Source organism: Hyalella azteca, unplaced genomic scaffold, assembly GCF_000764305.2.
Source record: "Hyalella azteca isolate HAZT.00-mixed unplaced genomic scaffold, Hazt_2.0.2 contig10791, whole genome shotgun sequence".
NCBI lineage: Eukaryota > Metazoa > Arthropoda > Malacostraca > Amphipoda > Hyalellidae > Hyalella > Hyalella azteca.
Window position 1 is genome coordinate 113,384 of NW_025940812.1, and position 19,654 is coordinate 133,037.

General features: G+C 40.3%; 1 protein-coding gene across 1 annotated transcript in view; it reads left to right on the plus strand.

Moving 5' to 3' along the window:
* Positions 1-19,654, plus strand: part of LOC108679023 — a 29,157-nt gene that overhangs the window by 5,639 nt on the left and 3,864 nt on the right. The window contains exons 3-5 of the mRNA XM_018167531.2: positions 1,394-1,491; positions 4,121-4,286; positions 10,828-10,956. Coding sequence (XP_018023020.1) covers positions 1,394-1,491; positions 4,121-4,286; positions 10,828-10,956 — 393 coding nt within the window. The remainder of the gene's footprint in view (positions 1-1,393; positions 1,492-4,120; positions 4,287-10,827; positions 10,957-19,654) is intronic.

Sequence of the window (19,654 nt, forward strand, 5' to 3'; positions counted from 1 at the left end):
ACGTCCAGAAACTTTAGCAATTGAATGAAAGTTCATGATTGATAAAGTGTACGAAGGCAAACGAGAACTTAATCATGAGCGATCAAGTACACGTTGTATTAAAATGCACTATTTCTATTTAATTTTCTAGTATTGTTCTGAACAGGAAGTAATATAAGTACAATGATCGGTATTGCATTAAATATTAACCAGGTCGATTGATAATTAGCGTATCATTGATTAGTAAGAACCACTATTGGCAATAAAACAACCACATTTGCATTCGGAGGGCGAAGTTTTCTATAACCCTCAGCAGCCTTCCATTGGAACACTCATTTTGCTGCTGTTATTACAGCATTTAATTCAAGGATAGTCTGAGGCTTGTTATCCCTTGACTATCCTCTCTTCTTGTGGTATCTCCACTGATAAAAATGTTGGATATTAAAAGTTCGATCCATGCGGTTATCATTCCGGGTTTCCACGCGAATTTTCGGTGGTTCAGAGAAACGATGCTGTAGCCCCGCTATGGCTGCTAATGATTTGTGTTAGAAATAGTGAAGACTTAGGGAATCAAAACTATATTCAGATAAACGATAAGAGACTTGAAATAAAACACATAGACTAAATAATATATATAACATCACACAGTTCAAGTTAGCGTGTGTCAGAAACTATATTTTAGAGATGTGAAATCTAAAATCCGGTAATACTCCTCATATGAAGTTTATTCATACAGAATGAGTTCTTTAACACAATTTGTTTGAGGTGGCAGGATATCACTATCCTGCTGAAGCCCCTTGACGTTCTACACGACCTCTCCACATCATTGGCAATCTTAGGCATGGCTTAAGCATGACTAAAGTATCACTAAAGCATGGCTAAAGCATGGCTAAAGCATGGCTATATAGCATGGCTGAAGCATGGCTAAATCATGGCTAAAGCATGGCTGAAGCATGGCTAAAGCATGGCTAAAGCATGGCTAAAGCATGGCTAAAGCATGGCTAAAGCATGGCTAAAGCATGGCTAAAGCATGGCTAAAGCATGGCTAAAGCATGGCTANGTCATAAGCGAATGTTTGGCGCCAATGGGAGTTCGCGACGTCTCGGACAATTTTACGGCCGGACTCGCGCCCGGCCGGACCAGCGGCCGGTCTCGCAATTTCAGTGATCAAAGAATATCTAACAAACTAATGAATGAAGTTCAATGAAACTTGGTATACGTATTCATTAGGACCTAACGGTGATGTCTGTCTCTTATACACATCTAGATGTGTATAAGAGACAACTATAAGCATGGCTAAGTCATTGCTAAAGTATGGCTAAAGTATCACTAAAACATGACTAAGTCATTGCTAAAGTATGGCTAAAGTATCACTATAAGCATGGCTAAGTCATTGCTAATGTATTGTGTGCAGGAGTTTCGTGCCAGCTCAGAGGCACCGTGTCGATCGTCGTCGACTCGACGATTTGGGTCTCATACGTCATCACTCAACAGCCTGACCTCAATCTATTGGTGAGAATCAATACTCTAATGCTCTCTTTGGATTTTTGTCCAAATAAATACATCAATATGTCTATAAAAGATTATTTGACATTATTTTAATTATGATATAATTTCTTCAACACGCTTAAATCTACAGCATTACGGATTTGCCGTCGTCGTTGAAGCCCGTGCAGTCGGCTATATTGGATCAACAATTATCTGGTATACCTTGTCCATAATTAACGAAATTCATGTCAGGACATAAATAATCAGCACACATGAAATGAGTTTATTTCAGGGTTTGGCAGCGTTTGCTTCCAGTTAATTCATGACTGAAAGGTGAATATATTATTATTGTAATAACAGGACGTGAAGCAGCTAGCGATCTTCACCACAAAACACCTTCATTGACTCAGATATGCACGTATTTCCACTCGGACTTACAACAGAAGACCAGCTGTAATCGCAGGTTGGATTGCATGTGGCACATGAAAATCAACGTTCCCAGGACGGCTAGTTATGACTGCTCTACTTCTTCATTGCAATTTAATCTGAACATATCAACTCCAATACTGGTCATGTGGATCCCATTGCTTTGCTCATGACTGCCGGCAAAAGCCAAGTCCCAACTAGAACACAGAGGCGTACTCATCATCTCATCAGTTCAGCTAAAACCAATCATTGCCGCCTAAGGGTACGCACACAGTGGAAGCAGGTTTGCCCGCGCGGGCAACCTGCTCCAACCTGCCACAAGAATGAATATAGGATAATAATGCAAGTGTTCACAGTGAAAACCTGTACGAATAAGCTTTTGTATTCTATATTTTCACGCGCCAGCCTGAGCAGGTAACCAGCACGCTGGCAACCTGCTTTCATTGTGTACGTACCCTAAGTTTTGTCTTTTCTTGTACCGGCACCCTCTTTTTCTTGGTGAATGTATTAAGAGAGCGGGAAGCAAAAGATGAGCATCGCTGAATCAAGAAAATGTTTTGTAGTCCTTTGAATGGATTTTTATAGCTTTTTTAGGCTGCAGGATTTCCATTACCAATTTAAAGCCTTTATATTGAAATGAGTTAAGTGATTTATGCCTCTAATTTTCACAATTCAAATAGCAAGATATTTGATTAGAATAAAGTTCAGTTCTCGGTTGCTGATACCATACGAAGTTTCATTGCGTTGGGCTATTTATTAATTGATTTATTTTTTATTTTATATCTTGGTAGATAACTAACTGGGCGTAGTTCAATTCACTATCTACTTTCAGGATTGTGCCTTCAATCCTGAAATGGAAAAATTTTCATTAGACATAAAAAAAAGGAGAGGCACGTAGGCATTTTTTCTCAACTAATACGATCCAATTACTATTCGACAATAATTTTTTGGATAATTTTATGCGAGAAAGCACCTATTTAATTTAAAGCATTAACAACTAAAATATTTTCATTTTTAGAAAAACTTGGGCGCCGTTGGATGATTTGGAGGACGGTGGTTTAAATCAAAGTATTTTCTTACTAGAGTCTCTAGAATTTACGTGTACATGATTAAAATAATTATTTTACACCATATATATCACAATTATACCTCATTGAAAGAAGCTCGAGTTGTAAAGCAAAAAGATTCATGACACCAAGCACAAATTATCAGAAACGCAGTGAAGAAAACAGCTATGGAAATTATGCCAGAATTTATTAAATCAAGGTGGACGATCGAGCAAATCCTAAAACTGTCTCATTTAATAAATTGTCCAAGAAAAATTAACTGTATGTACAATTACCGGCAATTTGTTGTTAACAAGTTGTTTTTAAATTTTTATCAATTACGTAAGTCATTTGACGATATATAGAGATCAAGAACATGTGGAAAATTCTTGGGAGAGCCGGTACGGAATACAGTGTGCGTTTATGGAAGCTGTCTATTACCGGTAGCATTTTTATGGCCGGTGGAAAAACTGCAATATGTGCCTCCTTTGTCATCGAATCCACGTCAATACTTCCCGGCGACTTTTGATTTCTTACCAATGAATAGCGGCGACCTTTCAAATTTTACCTCATGGCCAATACACCTCGAACCTTTTCTATTGGGCCTCATCTCTATAATTATCACGGACGAAACCCTGTACAAGGTATTTCGAACATCGCGTATTTGCACTATCATCGAAGAATACGCAATGTATACGAAATAAATTGTGCGTAGGGTATCGTCGGTGATAATGAAAACACACAATAATGTAAATATAACTTGTGTGCACAGTTTAGTGTCGGTGATAGTGCAAATACTCGATGTTCAATGTAACTTAATGTGTACAGGGTTTCGTTCGTGATAATCATCGCGATAAGGGTCTTGAGATAATAGTTATGAGAAAAGGGTCATGAAAAAATGGTGATGAAAAAAAGAGTCAAGGTGGAATGGACATGGGTTAAAAAGTGAAAGGTTCCCGATATGACGGAGCTTCGGTGGATGTGGTCCGCCTTCCACCCTGAGTGAAGCCCGGCGAAGCCTTCACTGGACACACGTCCAATAAGGCGCTACCGTGTCCTCACAATGAGAGAAAACCAATGTCTCAAATTTCTCGATAATATCTCACCTGATATATTCACTGACAAAACTATGTGTAAAAGTTATATTGAGCAATGTTTACTACCCGATCACTCATTTGCAGATGGATCCGTGTGCTAGCAGCCCATGTCCGGGGGCCAAAGTTTGCGTGCGCTACTCGATCCCAGCCCAGCTACCGTACCACCCTGAGTGGGCCCTCAACTTCACGCTCCCAGGCTACGTCTGCACCAGTGCTACATCCTTGCTTGCCCAGCGCGATCAAGGCAAAAGTGAGTTCGTTGAATTTTCTGTGTTACGTGAAATAAGCAAACTAAACTTTCGATGACCCCAGACATTTGACCAGTGATCGTTTTTAAAGGATGAATAAAAAATGACAAACAAATAACTATAATAATAAATGAACGATAAATACAAGAAAACAAAACTATAAAAACTATAAACCGTGTGTATCTAGCCTTTCACTTTCAACTCGTAAGAATCCTAGGTTCGGAACCCCGCTCTTTGGTGGATCACATAGCAATGACAAATAAGTAAACATTCATTTGCGAAGTCATCGGTGGTGAATCAAAATGGAAATGACAAATTAAACGAACCCTATTGTAATCCCTAACAAAGTATTCATTTGTTACGCGTATTCATTAGGACCTAACGGTGATGTTCAGCTAGTGAACATTTTTTCGATTTCACTTCATCCGTCAGTAATAGAGTAATTCGTGCCCAAATTTGCAATGACCAATAAATTTATTTTAAACTGTTCTGTTTAGTAGTTTAGTAGAAATTTCTTGGTCACTGCGAATTTCGGCGCGTATTGCTGTATAACTCGCGGATAAAGTTGAAAAAAATAAAGTAATCAAAAACGGAAGTAAAACCGAAAAAATTGTCACGATCTAAACATCATCGTTGGGATGTTAGGCTTGTATATTCAATGTTTCGTATAAATCTGTTGAATAGTTTTGAAGAAATTTCTTGGTCACTGCAAATTTTAGCCCAAATTGCTCAATAAGTCACAGGAAGCTTGTAAGTTATTGAGGTTCCCTGTGTGTGAGTTCTCACAGGGGGTACGCAGCTGTGCACCACCAAATTTGTGCACTAATCAGCCTTGAAAGGAAGGCCTAGCATATTTCCGGACGACCACCAATCAGCCGCGGATTAAACTATCCGTCGGTAACCTGCTCGTGACATCATCTTGATTTAAATATTAGGAGCTTTACGCCACCATATTCTGAAGCGAATAGCCCAGAGAGTAATGGTTGTCCACCACTGAACGTTACATCGAATCGTTACTTCATACCTTGACTTTAGCTGGAACTGTAACTTGCGGACAACGGACTGAGACCAACTAGTCCAGGTCGCCAGTGGAACTGCATGCATCCTGCCGTGCACCACCAGACCGTCACTTTTAGCTCGCAACATCCGGGGTTGGGTTTCAGAAAGCATAGTTCTGTTCAAAAATCTATCGTCCTTCGACGAGCGACTTCCGCAGCTTCGCTAAATTACGTAACTTTTAGCTCACAGCATCTGGGGTTAGGTTTCAGATAGCATAGTTCTGTTCCAAAAATTTTAGTCGTACGACGCGTGGCCGTTCGTCCGTAGGCTGATTCGACAAACGGGGCAGATACGGACGGCTCCGGCGCGCTCCGTCCGTATGATGTAAAATTTGTTCGCGAATTGGCAGACGACGATGGGCCATCCGACGTCAGGATGTTTCCCTGTGTCCCTCAGCTCTAAAAGAATAAGAAGATGTTTTCTTGTGGGCTGATTGGTCTAATTCAGTGGATGTGATCTGTCTGGTGGCGTGCGGCTGACAATGTTGCAGTCAAGAAGTGTTGTAGGCTACGTTATTCAGGGAAGGGATCATGATAGTTCATTCGAAGCACGGCAGTGGTGATCTCCGACAGGCGTCCCCTCACAGGGAGCCTGTGAGATCTGCAACAATGTTCCGGATTTGAAAGCGAAGCCGTGCACCACAAAATTTGCACACAAATAAGCCCTGAATCGAACGCCATGGATCTCTCCGGACATTCACCCTCAGCCGTGAATGGAACCTGCTATCAGTAACCGGCCCTTGACATCCTTTTGCTTTGAATATTTTGAGCTTGACACCTCCCAGACACGAGGTCGGATAGACTAGAGTTGAATGGCCGTCCACCACTGAACGTTGCGTCGAAGCATCACTTCATACCCTGCTGCCAGGGCCACCGCTCGAACTGGAACTATCGCGCAACAGCCTGCGACCACTTGGCTTTGCCCTCCTCCGGCCTTGCATAAAACCTGCCGCGCACCACCAGGCCGTCGGTCGAAAGAGCCGTGCGACCGGCTGGGTCAGGTTAGGTTGGGTTAGCACTCGGCTGGAGCGTTCGACCAGCGGGCGCTCGACCGAGGGCTGATTCGACTCACGGCCTAGATACGGACGGCTTGGTGGCGAATATCACATTCGCTGCAAGGCTCCGGCGCGCTACGTCCGAGTGATGCAGAATTTTTTCACGGTACGGCGGACGATGCTAGGCCATTCGATCGCCGGCTGTTTCTCCTGAGGGCTAATATTTCTAATTCAATTGATTCGTTCTGTCTGGTGGCTTTCGGCTGCCTATATGATTGTCCAGAAGTGTTGAAGGCTACGTTCCGGAAGGCAGGAATCATGATGGTCCATTACATCCAGGGCAGTGGTGGTCTTCGGCAGGCGACCCCCGGATTTGATCAAAACTAGCCTTGTTTTCCATAAATACCTGAGACAAAGAGGTACAACATTTCTTCTCCCTTCGAGTCACCGACATGTGGAACAGCCTCCTTGATAGCATTGTTGACGCTCCGAGTATGAACGCCTTCAAAAACAGACTAGACGAAGCTATGCAGGAGCATATGTTCAGTCTCAAAATGCCTAGCAAATTACGGACCAGGCAATAAGTCCAGCAGCTATCTCAATCAATCGTCAGTTATGGAAAGATCGGGTTCCAAAGGCGACCTAAGTAATCAAGTCACGAAGAATTCAAGAATCGGCAACAGGCCATGGGCCTATTTCTTCAGTGCCGACACTTCTATTATATTCTATGAACAAGAATCGGCAACAGGCCATGGGCCTATTTCTTCAGTGCCGACACTTCTATTCTATTCTAATAGCAAAGCGCTGTTCTTGGAACAACTAAGAGAGGCCCTTAGCGAAAAAAAACAAATCAGAAAGATCACAACGACGCAACCTGTTCTTTAAAACAAAATATAACCCGCAAACATCAATAAACGACTTGAGGCGAGCTCTGCTCAAACATTGGCACCAGATAGAAGGAGATGAGGATATTCGATCACTCTTCCCGATACCGCCAACCATCTCCTATAAACGGCATAAAAATCTGCGTGAGTTCTTGGTAAAATCGAACCTCGGAAAACATATTACAAAAAACGAAGATCAAGATATCTTAGTTAACATCTTTTGAGCATCAATAATAATAACTATATATGAAAAAGCATAGATTTGAGCGAACTAAAGAAAACGAAAGAATATCGGGCACTCAAACCAAGGAATAGATATATCACGGAACAAGGAAGAAATTCACACTTTTGGTTGAATGCTGGTGAAGTGGCGGCGGCAGACGACAGGATGGCTGGGGATCACGTAATTTGGTGTGGCTTCGGCGGTGTCTCAGTGCAAACTCTTGCATTCTTAAGACTTAAATTACCATAACATTGAACTTGCCCTAGACTAATCTTAATATTACCCCAACATAACTTATAACTAAACTCAGTTTAATGAGAAGAAATTTAATGAACGGTGGGTAATTTCCTACACTTTAAAGAGCTTAATACAGTAAAAATATTGATAATAAGAGCAGGAGCTGTTATGATGTTACTCAAGATACGAAACAAAACTACTATGCAAAAATAGAAAGTATCTGGCTTGTGGTATATGCAATTGAAATGCATATGAGTAACTAAAACAAAAGGATGAATAGAAAATGCACGCATAATAACAAAACCGTTAAGTCTCACTTGGTGCGGGATTTTCTAAAAAAACAACCAAGCGGGGCCAAAGGCACCTGGTCTCTTGGGTGTCCCATCCTTTACAAACTATATACCGTGTGCCACAACAGTGCCATAACACTCGGTGTGCTAACGCACTTTTCTGAAAAAAGGTGGAGGTTCTAAAAACAACAAGCGGGTGAAAGGCAGCTGGTCTCTTGCGTGTCCCATCCTTTACAAACTAATAGTTCATTTATGAGTACTCCCATCATACATTTTTGTCGACAAACGCAATTAAAAAAAAACTAAATTGCGGAAATTGTCCGGAAAAAAGACCCTGCAATCCAAGGGTGGGTCGTGCCACACTCAACGTGTTAATGCTTCTTCCTAGTCAACAATAGAATGCTTTCTGTTAGCTTGAGGAACCAAACTACGTTATTCTATCGACAGCGCAAAATTGAGTCAGTGGGACGATTTTCTACTTACGATTCTCCAAATCATAGGTGCTGCAAATCGCTACTAAGTCTTTCGCTAAGCTAACAAACCACATTATGTGCTTGTGGCATGAATTGTTGCGTCAATGGCCGCAAAAATACGAATGGGGATCTTCAAAATTTTCGGTAAGTTTTTTGTAATGTGCGACCATCCTTTATCATTCACATGTATAGGAATTGGAAAATAGTGCTGTTAGTTTTTTTTACTTCCAGAGCATGTTATAAGTTTATGCAAAAAGGTTACATGAGTCTGAAAAGAAGATAAATGATAGAATTTACAATGAATTAGTATTGCACATGAATCAATGGGGCCTCATCACGGCTCTAGATCCTGACGTATTGGAGAAAAACTTAATAGTTGAATAAATCAATGCCAACCACTTCATTAGAGGCTCTAAAAATCTTTGAAGCAAATGTGGCGCCTTTAAAATTCTGTCGTGATCTACGTTCATCTACATCGCTTGCTACATCGCTGGTTGGCAGTGTCTTTTCTGTCTTTAATTGGAATTTATGGGAGCCTCTGAAAACTGGTTCAATGCGGCCCCATGTCAGAACAGTTCAAGGAATTTGACTGAACTTTCAGTTCCGGTACAAAATTGGGTGTCTTGAAAAAAAAACTCAAGATTTCTCAATGGCTGAACTGAAGGGTTGCAAAACGGGGCCACCAATGTGGAGACCATACCGGGGCAGAGAGCACCACTCCAGGGCAGAAAGCCCCACTCCAGGGCAGACATCCCCACTCCAGGGCAGACAGCCCACTCCAGGGCAGACAGCCCACTCCAGGGCAGATAGCCCCACTCCAGGGCAGAAACCTGGGGACACTAACCACTACCTGGGGACACTAACCACTCACCTGGGGACACTAACCACTACCTGGGGACACTAACCACTACCTGGGGACACCCACCACTACCTGGGGACACTAACCAGTAACCACTCACTCGGAGGCACTAACCACACATGGAGGCATTTTAAAATCTTTGTAACGAATTTTGCAGTTAGATGCCGGGAGCATTTATAGGTGTTTAGGAGTTAAATTTCACTTTAGCTGGTCGTACCATTCGCCGGCTCAACGCCTCGGAGCGGGACAGCACGGTATGTTCAAAGTTCGGGAAAGATAGTTCCAGAAAGATGACGTTGCAGCCGGCCGAAGCCGGCTACTGTCACGGGAGCTCAGCACAAAGAACCTCTTGTCTCAACGGTTAGAACAGAACTCGACCGTTGGCAGTGTCGTTGCTCTGCTTTGTGGTTGGTTATAGTGCCCCAACAACCACACATTACAGGTACGGTGAAGAAGTTAACCACACGCATCTTTAACAGTTAATACAGATAAAGATACGTCAAACAAAGTGCGCTTGCAAAATGATCTTGATAGTTTAGTTTACTGGGCTGATACGTGGAGGGTGCGTTCTAATGCTGACTAGTGTGTTGTACTTCACCTCGACAAGTAAAATGAAATGAACTGCAAAATTACAGTATGAGAAGACATAGTTGCTGTGTGAGGGTAAAAATTGCAAAGTCCGAACCTAGAGTTTGGAAACGCTATTGCAAAAAGCGCTGGAAACGCGCAGAAATACAAAAATTTTAAGTTCAAATACGTACATTAAGGATTGTTCCGGGCTTAAAAGACAAGTATTGTGAAGAAAGATTAGAGATTAAGAAGCTTCCAAGTATTTGTTATCGACGTCTGCATGGCGACCTAATCGAAGTATGCAAGTATACTCATGGTTAAAACATCAGTCCCAGAAAGATAATGTGTGTTCTGACTCTAAATGCCTAGCACCATACGAACCTGGTAGAAGTCTAGTAGCTATTGCAAACTAAAGTCAATTTTGAAAAGATCTCGTCAAAGGACCAGTTTTTAGATCTTCTGTGAACAAGTCACGATAAGTACAAGAATCGGCGGCAGGCCACACCATGGGCCTATTCTTCAGCGCCGACAACACTATGAAACGATATGATACGATGACATACAATGGACGGATTGTAGATTAGTAAGGAATTTCCAGCTCATGAGACTTGTGGTATTTGCAATTTTCTCCTTCAGTTATAGACGGCATGAAAAGCCAACCACACATAAATCGCATTATCATGAGGAAATTAAGCATTGAGCAGCGTTTATCGTTGAGTTTGGAAGTAATTCGTAACATATTTGTCAAAGCTTGTGGGCTATTAATTGAGTTCGAAACCTGGCACCGCTTGATCGTCTCGAAACTAAGTTAGCAAGGAATGCGGTTTGTTCTCTCACATTTTGGATTAAAATAAAGAAACCAAATAGAAAAATTATGACTGTTGGCCGGACACAAAAATCGTGTTCCATGGTTCAAGTACTTATAGCGTTCTTCTATCATTTTTTCTTCGTAAGGCTGCCGGTTCGTGATGTACTGGAACACGTGGATGTCAGGCAGCGACATTAGCTCTGTGACCGAGCCCTTCTACGAGGCTTTCGACCGCTGCTCCAACCTCAACTGCACGTCGATTTGTACCGCTTGGGGTAAGTCAAGCTTCACGAGTGCGTTCATTGTTGTTGCCAGGCCCTAAATGGTCAGATAAAATCTATCATGCCTAACTTGCCGCTGTATTGCCTAACTCCTTCCTTCCTACACAAGTTGGCGTTCAGTTCGAATTTCTACGATATTTATTTTTATGGAGAAGTAATTTATTGCTTATTAATCAGATTTGCCACATATATTATCGTGTAAACACAACAATGGTGAATGATATTATTGATAATACAAAATCCTCAGGAACTAATGATACCAGTGACAAGTTTAAACTTATGAACCTACAAGCTTAAGGTGAACAGCTTTAGAAATGCTAATCTAGTCGAAAGTAAAAACTTTAATATCAACAAAAAAAACTATATTATTCATTTTAAGTAATAAATCAAGTTGAATTGATATAAATATATACTTATATAGTTTTGGTAGTCATTCTTTGTCAAAAGTTTTTGAAATTTCGAAAATCAGCCCCACCTGACCATGGAAAATATTGATGAACTTCGACATGTCAATTGGTTCACATTAAAAAAAGCTGCAAATTACGTTCCAAATCTAAGAACTAGCCGAATTAGGAACCTTCAGATCGAGGGAGGTGGTGTAAATGTAAAATCTCCATATTCAGGTCACTGCGCTGGATTATCTATGTTAGCCAGTGATTTGAAAATAGAGTCGTTGGTAGAACTTGAAAGGGGAGCGTCTACAGAAATTAATTTCAATAGTTTATTTCTTATTAATACTTTTTGTGTAAAATAAAGTCAAACTTACTCAGAAATCAAGTAAGAAAAGAAAATGTACAAGTTTAATACCCTGTAGATGTAAATCAACGGAAAATTTGTAGATCTTCTTGATACCGACTGGTGCAGTACATTGCCAATATATGTAACATCGAATGCACAAAATATTGGCATTTAATTAATTTTCATTTACCAACGAAAATTATCTAGATATGTTTATAAAAGCATCAGAACCATTTTTTAATTATATTACAGCACCAATTTAACAAACTTGAATTAAACATATTTTGTTAAAACAGCATTCGTAAGAAAAACAAAATGCTATAATATAACATATATTAATACTATAATGAAATCTTTTTGAACATTAAGAAAACTTGGTTTGAGAAATGTTGAACTTGGCTCATTAATACATTATCTTAGGGTGGATCGTTTTTTCAACTTATGAAGTTCGCATTCACAATAGTGCGGAGAAGTTGTGGATGTGCGAAAAAATGATATGTGCAAAATTTTAGACCGCTAGACTCACTCTTTCATGATTCGAAGGTCGTTTGAAATTATAAAACATACGAAAAAATAATAAGCATATGCAATTTTCAATTCTTTTATACAATTAATTATTAAATAATAATTTTTAATTATGTGTAATTATTTTATGAAATTATTTTTTCATTTCACGGATGTTGATGATGCCTCCTGTTTAAACAAATACTTGAGTATTAAAAGAGTATTAGTCATTTTTGGAGTGACTCTCCAAAAATATATAATCATAATAATAGTAAAAACACATGAAGGTGATAATATAGAACTCTATAAATCGGAACATGTACAATAGAGATAATATAATGATTGTTTTTACCTTGCGACTCTCAAATAACTAAAATCATTATTTCGGGCAAAATGTTAAAATATAGACATATTCTCTACCCTCACATTTTTTTAAATTTTCTTATCATTTCCTTATCATTTTCTATTAATGAAGATGATGAGGTAGAGCTTTGAAACTTGAACTATATGTTCTAAAGACGTTTTTATGATGATTTTTGCCCACTGTGACCTTTAAAAATCAAAGCTACATTTTTAAGAAATTTTTCATTAATACGCTATTTTTTCATATTTTCGACAATTTCAAACGACCCTGAATCATGAAATAATTAACTTAAGGGTCTAATTACTTCCTTGACTCACTGAAACAATTTTCCTTCTTAAACTAGTCCCTAGTTTAAGGAGGAAAAATACCTAGTCCATAAATACAGGCAGATTTCATTTCCAGACATACACGTGAAGCTTTAGACAAAATAATCAACAATAGATTATTATACAAACACCTCACTATTCAAAACACCCACAGTGCAAGACTACATGGTTTTAGGAAACACAGAGGGTCACGTACAGTCGTACAGCACCAGCTACATTCCCGAAACACTCGTCATACTCTCAGCACAAAAACATGGGGTAACATGGGGCAGCGAGCCCACTGCGGGTTTCTAGCTAAGTATGGCAGATATTGGTCCGTGTTCTCTACCGCCGGTCGACAGTTTCACTGGGATGAAGTGTACGGATTTACGTTTTGCCAAGTGTTTGCGTTATTAGGTTATTTGTGAATAACTGTTTTAGCCCAGATAAACATTTTTTTTGCTGCTAAATAAAACTGTTTTCGATTACTGTAGATGAAGCTTTTGAAATTACTGTGAAATATATTTTGAAAGTAATATTTATAAGGATAATTTTGAGATCAAGTTTAGACTATTAGATTTTAAAATAAAATGTTGATACGATATAAATTTAAATGAATACCTAGTGGGGTAACGGGCCCACGCGTGTCACGGGGCAAGCGCCCATGGTGAAGTCTTGTGTTATACATCATTAGATTTGTCTCAATGACCTTTTCAAACTATGACTAGCTTTTTGAATTGCAAATTACACTTCATATTAAATTACACTTCGAGTTATTACAAATTACACTTCATATTAAATTACACTTCGAGTTATTGACTCTTGCTTTGCCAAAAGTTGATTTCAGTCAACACCAATGAGCCAAAAGTTTATGAGTTTTTATGGTGTTGGCTAAAATCACGATTATGTGCGAATTCTCTGCACATAATATCTGGATTATGGACGAAACTAGATCGAAGTTTTTTTTTTCTGATCAACTAAATATATTTTTTCTAGTCAAGGATACATTTTTTCATGTCAAGGGCGAATTTTTTATCGCAAGAACTTATTTTTCAAGTCAAGGATATATATTTTTATGTCAATGAAATATTTTTCTTCACGTCAGTGAAGAAAAGCCAAGAGTAGAAGCCAACCGTATATTTTTTTAAGTTGAGGATATGATTTCTTGAGTTGTTAATAAATGAATGAATATCATATTTTTTATTACATTTTTCTTATTTTTAACTGTAAAGTGTTGTTTTATCATTTTTAAACGAAAAACATGCAATTGTGGTAGAGGGACCAAGGGTGGGCGCCTTGCCTCAAGCCCATGGGCCCATTGCCCCAGAATTGGGGCAATGGGTACATTTTGACTTTTTTTTTACAAAATAGTGTTTCATTAAAAATTGAATAACTCTATAGGCGTCAAATTCACATCATACATTCTCATTAGTTGAACCTTTAAACAAAACAAAAAACCATCTCGTATCAATTAAAAATTCATAAAAAATGTAGTTTAAAAAAAAGGGGGGGGGCGCGCTCAGTAGACTCCTGCGTCTCGAAATAATTTTCTCGAAATGAACCGGGACAGACGAAACGAGACGAGAAAATTCCGGGAAAAAAATAACGGGACAGGGGGTAAAATTTGTCCCGGAATAAACGTATGAACCGAGACAAGACTTCTGTCCCGGACTTTAAAACTTGTGTCCCGGTAAATTATGAACCGGGACGAGACAGACTGATTTGAAACGAGACATAACGAGACGAGACGAGATTTGTCTTAATTATTTAAGACAAAACAAGTTTTTCTATTACGATACGAATCATTTCGAAAACATGGGTTAAAGAATGACAAGTTAGCCTTTTATTGCTAATAGGGCCATAGACAGTTACAAGTTAAATTGAGTTAATTGCAGATTTAGCAAAATTTGTCTGACTAACTGACATGGCAGTTAATTAGTGGTCCGACAAACACCGCAAACCTGTCGATGTATGCATGGCTGGTAAAGCCAACGTACTTAATCATTTTTTCATTAGCGTATTCACTGAAGAGGACTTGAACAGTATTCCAGCTATTGAGGAGCGCCCAGTCGGCTCTAAATTAACAAGCTTTGAAATACAAGAAGAGGAGGTTCTCAAGCGCCTTATCGCTGTAAATCCAAACTAGTCATGTGGACCAAACGGCTTCCACCCCAGATTACTCAAAGAGTTAGCAACTGTCCTAGCCGGCCCTTTGACGTTACTTTTTAAGTCACCGACATGTGGAACAGCCTCCCTGATAGCAACGTTGACGCTCCGAGTATGAACATCTTCAAAAACAGACTAGACGAAGCCATGCAGGAGCATATGTTCAGTCTTAAAGTGCCCAGCAAGTTACGGACCCAGAGGCAATAAGTCCAGCAGCTATCTCAATCAATCATTCCAAAGGCCGGATCCCCTGTGAATCAAGTCACGAAAAGTTCAAGAATCGGCAACAGGACATGGGCCTATTTCTTCAACGCCGACGCTTCTATTCTATTCTATGGCTGAGTATTGAGTCAAAAATGTTACTCTTTTAAGTCTTAACTAAGGCTTCGATGGCACTCACGGGAATCGTACGAATGTGAGTCGAGTTTATTAGGGAGCGCAGCCCTGGGTAACAAAATTGACTCGTAAACAGGCCCTGGGCCCAACGCCATCCATCAGCATGCAATAACTACACATAGCCTCAGATCAATGAGCTGTGGGTAACTCCGGCTAACAGTAAATCCGCTTTGCACAACACAGCCACTGCTTCACAGCGCCGGAGCGCAACAGTCCCTACCTCAACAGGCGGCGCAGGTTAGGTTAGGTTAGGTTACGTTAGGAGTAGCTGTTGCGGTAGGGCCTGTTGCGCTCCGGCCAGTTGTGCTCCGGCCTATATGCGCTTCGGCCTGTGACTGAACGGCGCTGTTGTGGTGGGCGCTTTGTGTCGAAAGCCGTGAAGATGCCCGGCTGCGTTACGCTCGGGAAGGTATATGAATCGCACTGTGGACTTGGGCTATGCTGACCTCTAGCTATCCACCCCATAGGGAGTAGGGACGCAGTGTCTAGATTAGTCGGCCAATTAATAGACAGTGGAGTGGAGTCCTGGTAGGATATTCCTAATAATACTAATAAAGCTAGTATTAGATTATCTCTGCCTTTAGTAAAATTTTGTGCTACGCCTCCAGGAAATCTTCACAATTGCGCAGTTTCCTGAATTGTTTTCAAACACTTGGGCTTGTTTAACGTTATTTAGATAGGATACACATGGATATTTCGAGTTCTTATTTGAAGATCAAACTATTATATTTTTTCCAACTCAAATTTTGTTGTCATTTAAAATGTTGTTGATATTTCTTTCCAAAATTTTTTGTTGAAGGAGATTGCTTAAGGCAAGATCGATGAATCTGATTCTGTGATTGAGCTGGAGGCAAATCAAAGTCTGTCCAGTCAGCCAATGTCACCAGCTACAGCTAGTATGGCCTCCTCCAAACCATCATAGAACACAATTTTTGAAAAAAACGTGTTTTTCAGTTTTTATTTGCCTGTTATGATTAAGTACCATATTAAACCACATGTATTCGTAGCAAAAATCATTTCAATTGCCGAGCTCCAATCAGACTAGTAAAAAGATACGTATCAAGTTATTATATAAATGCAGAGGTGGGCAGTAGCGCGCTACATGTAGCGGCCGCTACATTTTCAGTAGCGGTAGCGGTAGCAGCGCTACATTTTCAGTAGCGGTAGCGGCGCTACATTTAAGCAATTGTAGCGGTAGCGCCCGCTACACATTTAAGTAGCGATATGAGGTTTTGCCGCTACAGCGCTACCGCTACATTTATAGATAAAGCCTTTAGATTTTACCTAATTGTATTTAAAAACCAGCATGATACATACATAATATAAATTACAGAATAAAACTGTTTGAAATATTTCGGTGTAATGTTGTCAACCTCAGCTTGTTACTATATAGTGTCAACATGTTTGTTGTTACCAGAGGTGGGCAGTAGCGCGCTACATGTAGCGGCCGCTACATTTTCGGTAGCGGTGCGACATTTAAACCATTGTAGCGGTAGCGGTAGTGCCCGCTACATTTAGAGCATGTAGCGGCCGCTACATTTCAAAGTAGCCCTGCCCAGCTCTGTATAAATGTATGACGGTAAGCCAAAGTTTACACCACATCAATAATTGATTAGTCTCGTTATGTCTCGTTAAAATGGCTATAAATTCCGGGAAATTTTAAGGTACCTATTTTAACCGGGATGTCTCGTCTCGTCTCGGTATCGTCCCGGAATTCCTACGGAGGACTGAAAATTGTCCCGGTTTTTAATACGAACCGGGACAGAGCCTGTTGTCTCGTCTCGTCTCGTCTCGGATAAAAAAAATACCAAACGCAGGAGTCTAGCGCGCTGCCCCATGTTGCCCTACCATTGACATAGTGGGCCGCGAAGTGACCACGGCCTTCGACAAGGTTGGGCGCACCAGACTACAATATAAATTCATACAACTCAACCTCACCCGTTCTTTACAAAAACACTTTCAGATTACCTTGTAGACAAAACAGCATCTATCAAAATAGGTTCTTCTTCTTGTCTAACGATATAGCAGATGAATGATGAAAGTTCAAGGGTATAATCTTAATTATTAAATGTAGGTGTACAGTAGGCACGATTTATTACAGCAGCAATGAAGGTAAGTTACACGACACGCTCGAAAGTGAATCTAGCTCGTGTCGGAGAGTAGGAATGAGCGTTGAAGTTAGGGAGGTCTCTCTCTACAACTGCCTTCGTGGTGAGCAAGAATAGCTTAAATAGAGTGCACCGTACTGACGGCATAAGTGACGTAAGAAAGGCTAATGACGTCACGGATGTTAACGTTCTGACAATCTCTACAGCTTCTACACCCACGACCTCCCACCACTATTACACGATACAAACTGCGTAGCTTTTGCAGATAGTATAACACAAATAATTTATCAGTGGACATTACCCACACAACCACGCAGCAGTACAAAGACAACACGCCGTACAACAGATAAACGCCTTCGAAAACAAGTGGCTCATTAGGACGAACGCAAATAAATTTAAAATCATCCCCATCATTTGAAAAACACCGATATTTTCATATATAGTACCCACTATATAAACAGGAACAAGAGAACAGTATTTAGGATTACATTTCACCACCTACGGCTACAGCTCATGAATCACAAAACGAAAAACAATGGCCTTACAAATCTACGCACGGTACACAGATTTTCCACCTCCCACTCAACAGAAAACGCACTTTAAATTTCGTCTTTGTTAGATCATAATTAATTTACCTCCCAAAACCGTCACACACCCAATCAAAATCATTCACATCTAACCTGCAGACAGTCTACAACAAAGCCCTTCGCTTCATTACAAACACGCTGGTCTGACTTCATATACTCCCCAACACTACACGAACTATGCGATATTCCCACAAAAGCACAATCTTTCGCAGTCAAACCTTCAACTTCACCTCTTCAATCATGTAGCATTCCGCCCAGACGCAATAACAAGGCAACATCAGCTATTTATAAGCTTCAATATATACGCATTAGGTCCCCCGCCCCAACAATGTACACACAACCACACCCCAACCAATAACACTGTAACTGTAGGTTAGTTGATGTAGGCTTCCGGATGCAAATATCCAACAACCACTTATCCACACACCACCTACACAAAGGGTAGTCTGAGATTGGTCGTCACCTGTAATCCAACACGCTCATGTGCAGTCACTCATATATTCAACTCTCATTCTATCTGTCAGGAGAGGCAATATTAAGCGCTACCTGACTAATAATATATGTTGAACCTGGACAGGGATTTGTTGACTAAGTGAGTGAGGGATATGTAAAGACACTTTTCTCCACAGAACTTATTATGATACGAGGTGATTATAAGTAACAAATTAATTACAGAGGTAGAGAAAAGTAGACCACTACGACCATCAGGTCGAGGTAATTCTAACAAAGTGCTAACTACTTGGGGGGGAGGTGGAGGGCTTATTAAGGTGCTCAGTACTTTTATAGACTCACTACTTCCGCCCACAGTGCGGTCTTGCTCTGCACGTGATCATGTCTAGATAATGATTTAGTGTCTAGAACTTTTCCGCGTCTAGTGAGTACTGCGTCTGGAATACAGATGATCTGATCTTATAATATAATTATAATGAATAGAACGAGACGCCTGATCGATACCGGAAACATTAGAACGACACAAACGGAGAGAAAAAATCCATCGAGAGTAAAGACGAGACCGAAGAACTACAGACAACCCAGCAATTCTCAACAAAACTTATGCTCTGAGTCTCGAGCAACTTACCACCCACATAATCACCATTATTATTGTTATCAACATCATCATCACCAGCATCATCGCCCTCGTCGCCATCATATCATCTTAAAAAAACAATGAAACACAGAGCGGAAAAACGAAACGCTTCAAACAAAGAGTACGTATTATTTATATTGTTTCTTAACAGTACTCAAACTTATTAATAATGTATTATAATGAACCATTTCCCTCCCATCACTCCGTTAAACTTTCCAAAGCCCTGACGGCTTATCTCTTCCCCTCTCCAACCCCAGTCAAACCCCTAACACCTATGTAACAAACCTAATTATACGCTATTTTCCCCTGTCTGTCTCCTACTGTCGTTTAAATTTCCCCTCCCTCTTCCTGGCCACTCTGTTCCACCTCTTGCTCTTTTCCATAATTTCCTAGTGGCACCGAAGCAGCAGTTGCAGATCGTCATGTTGTAGATTGTA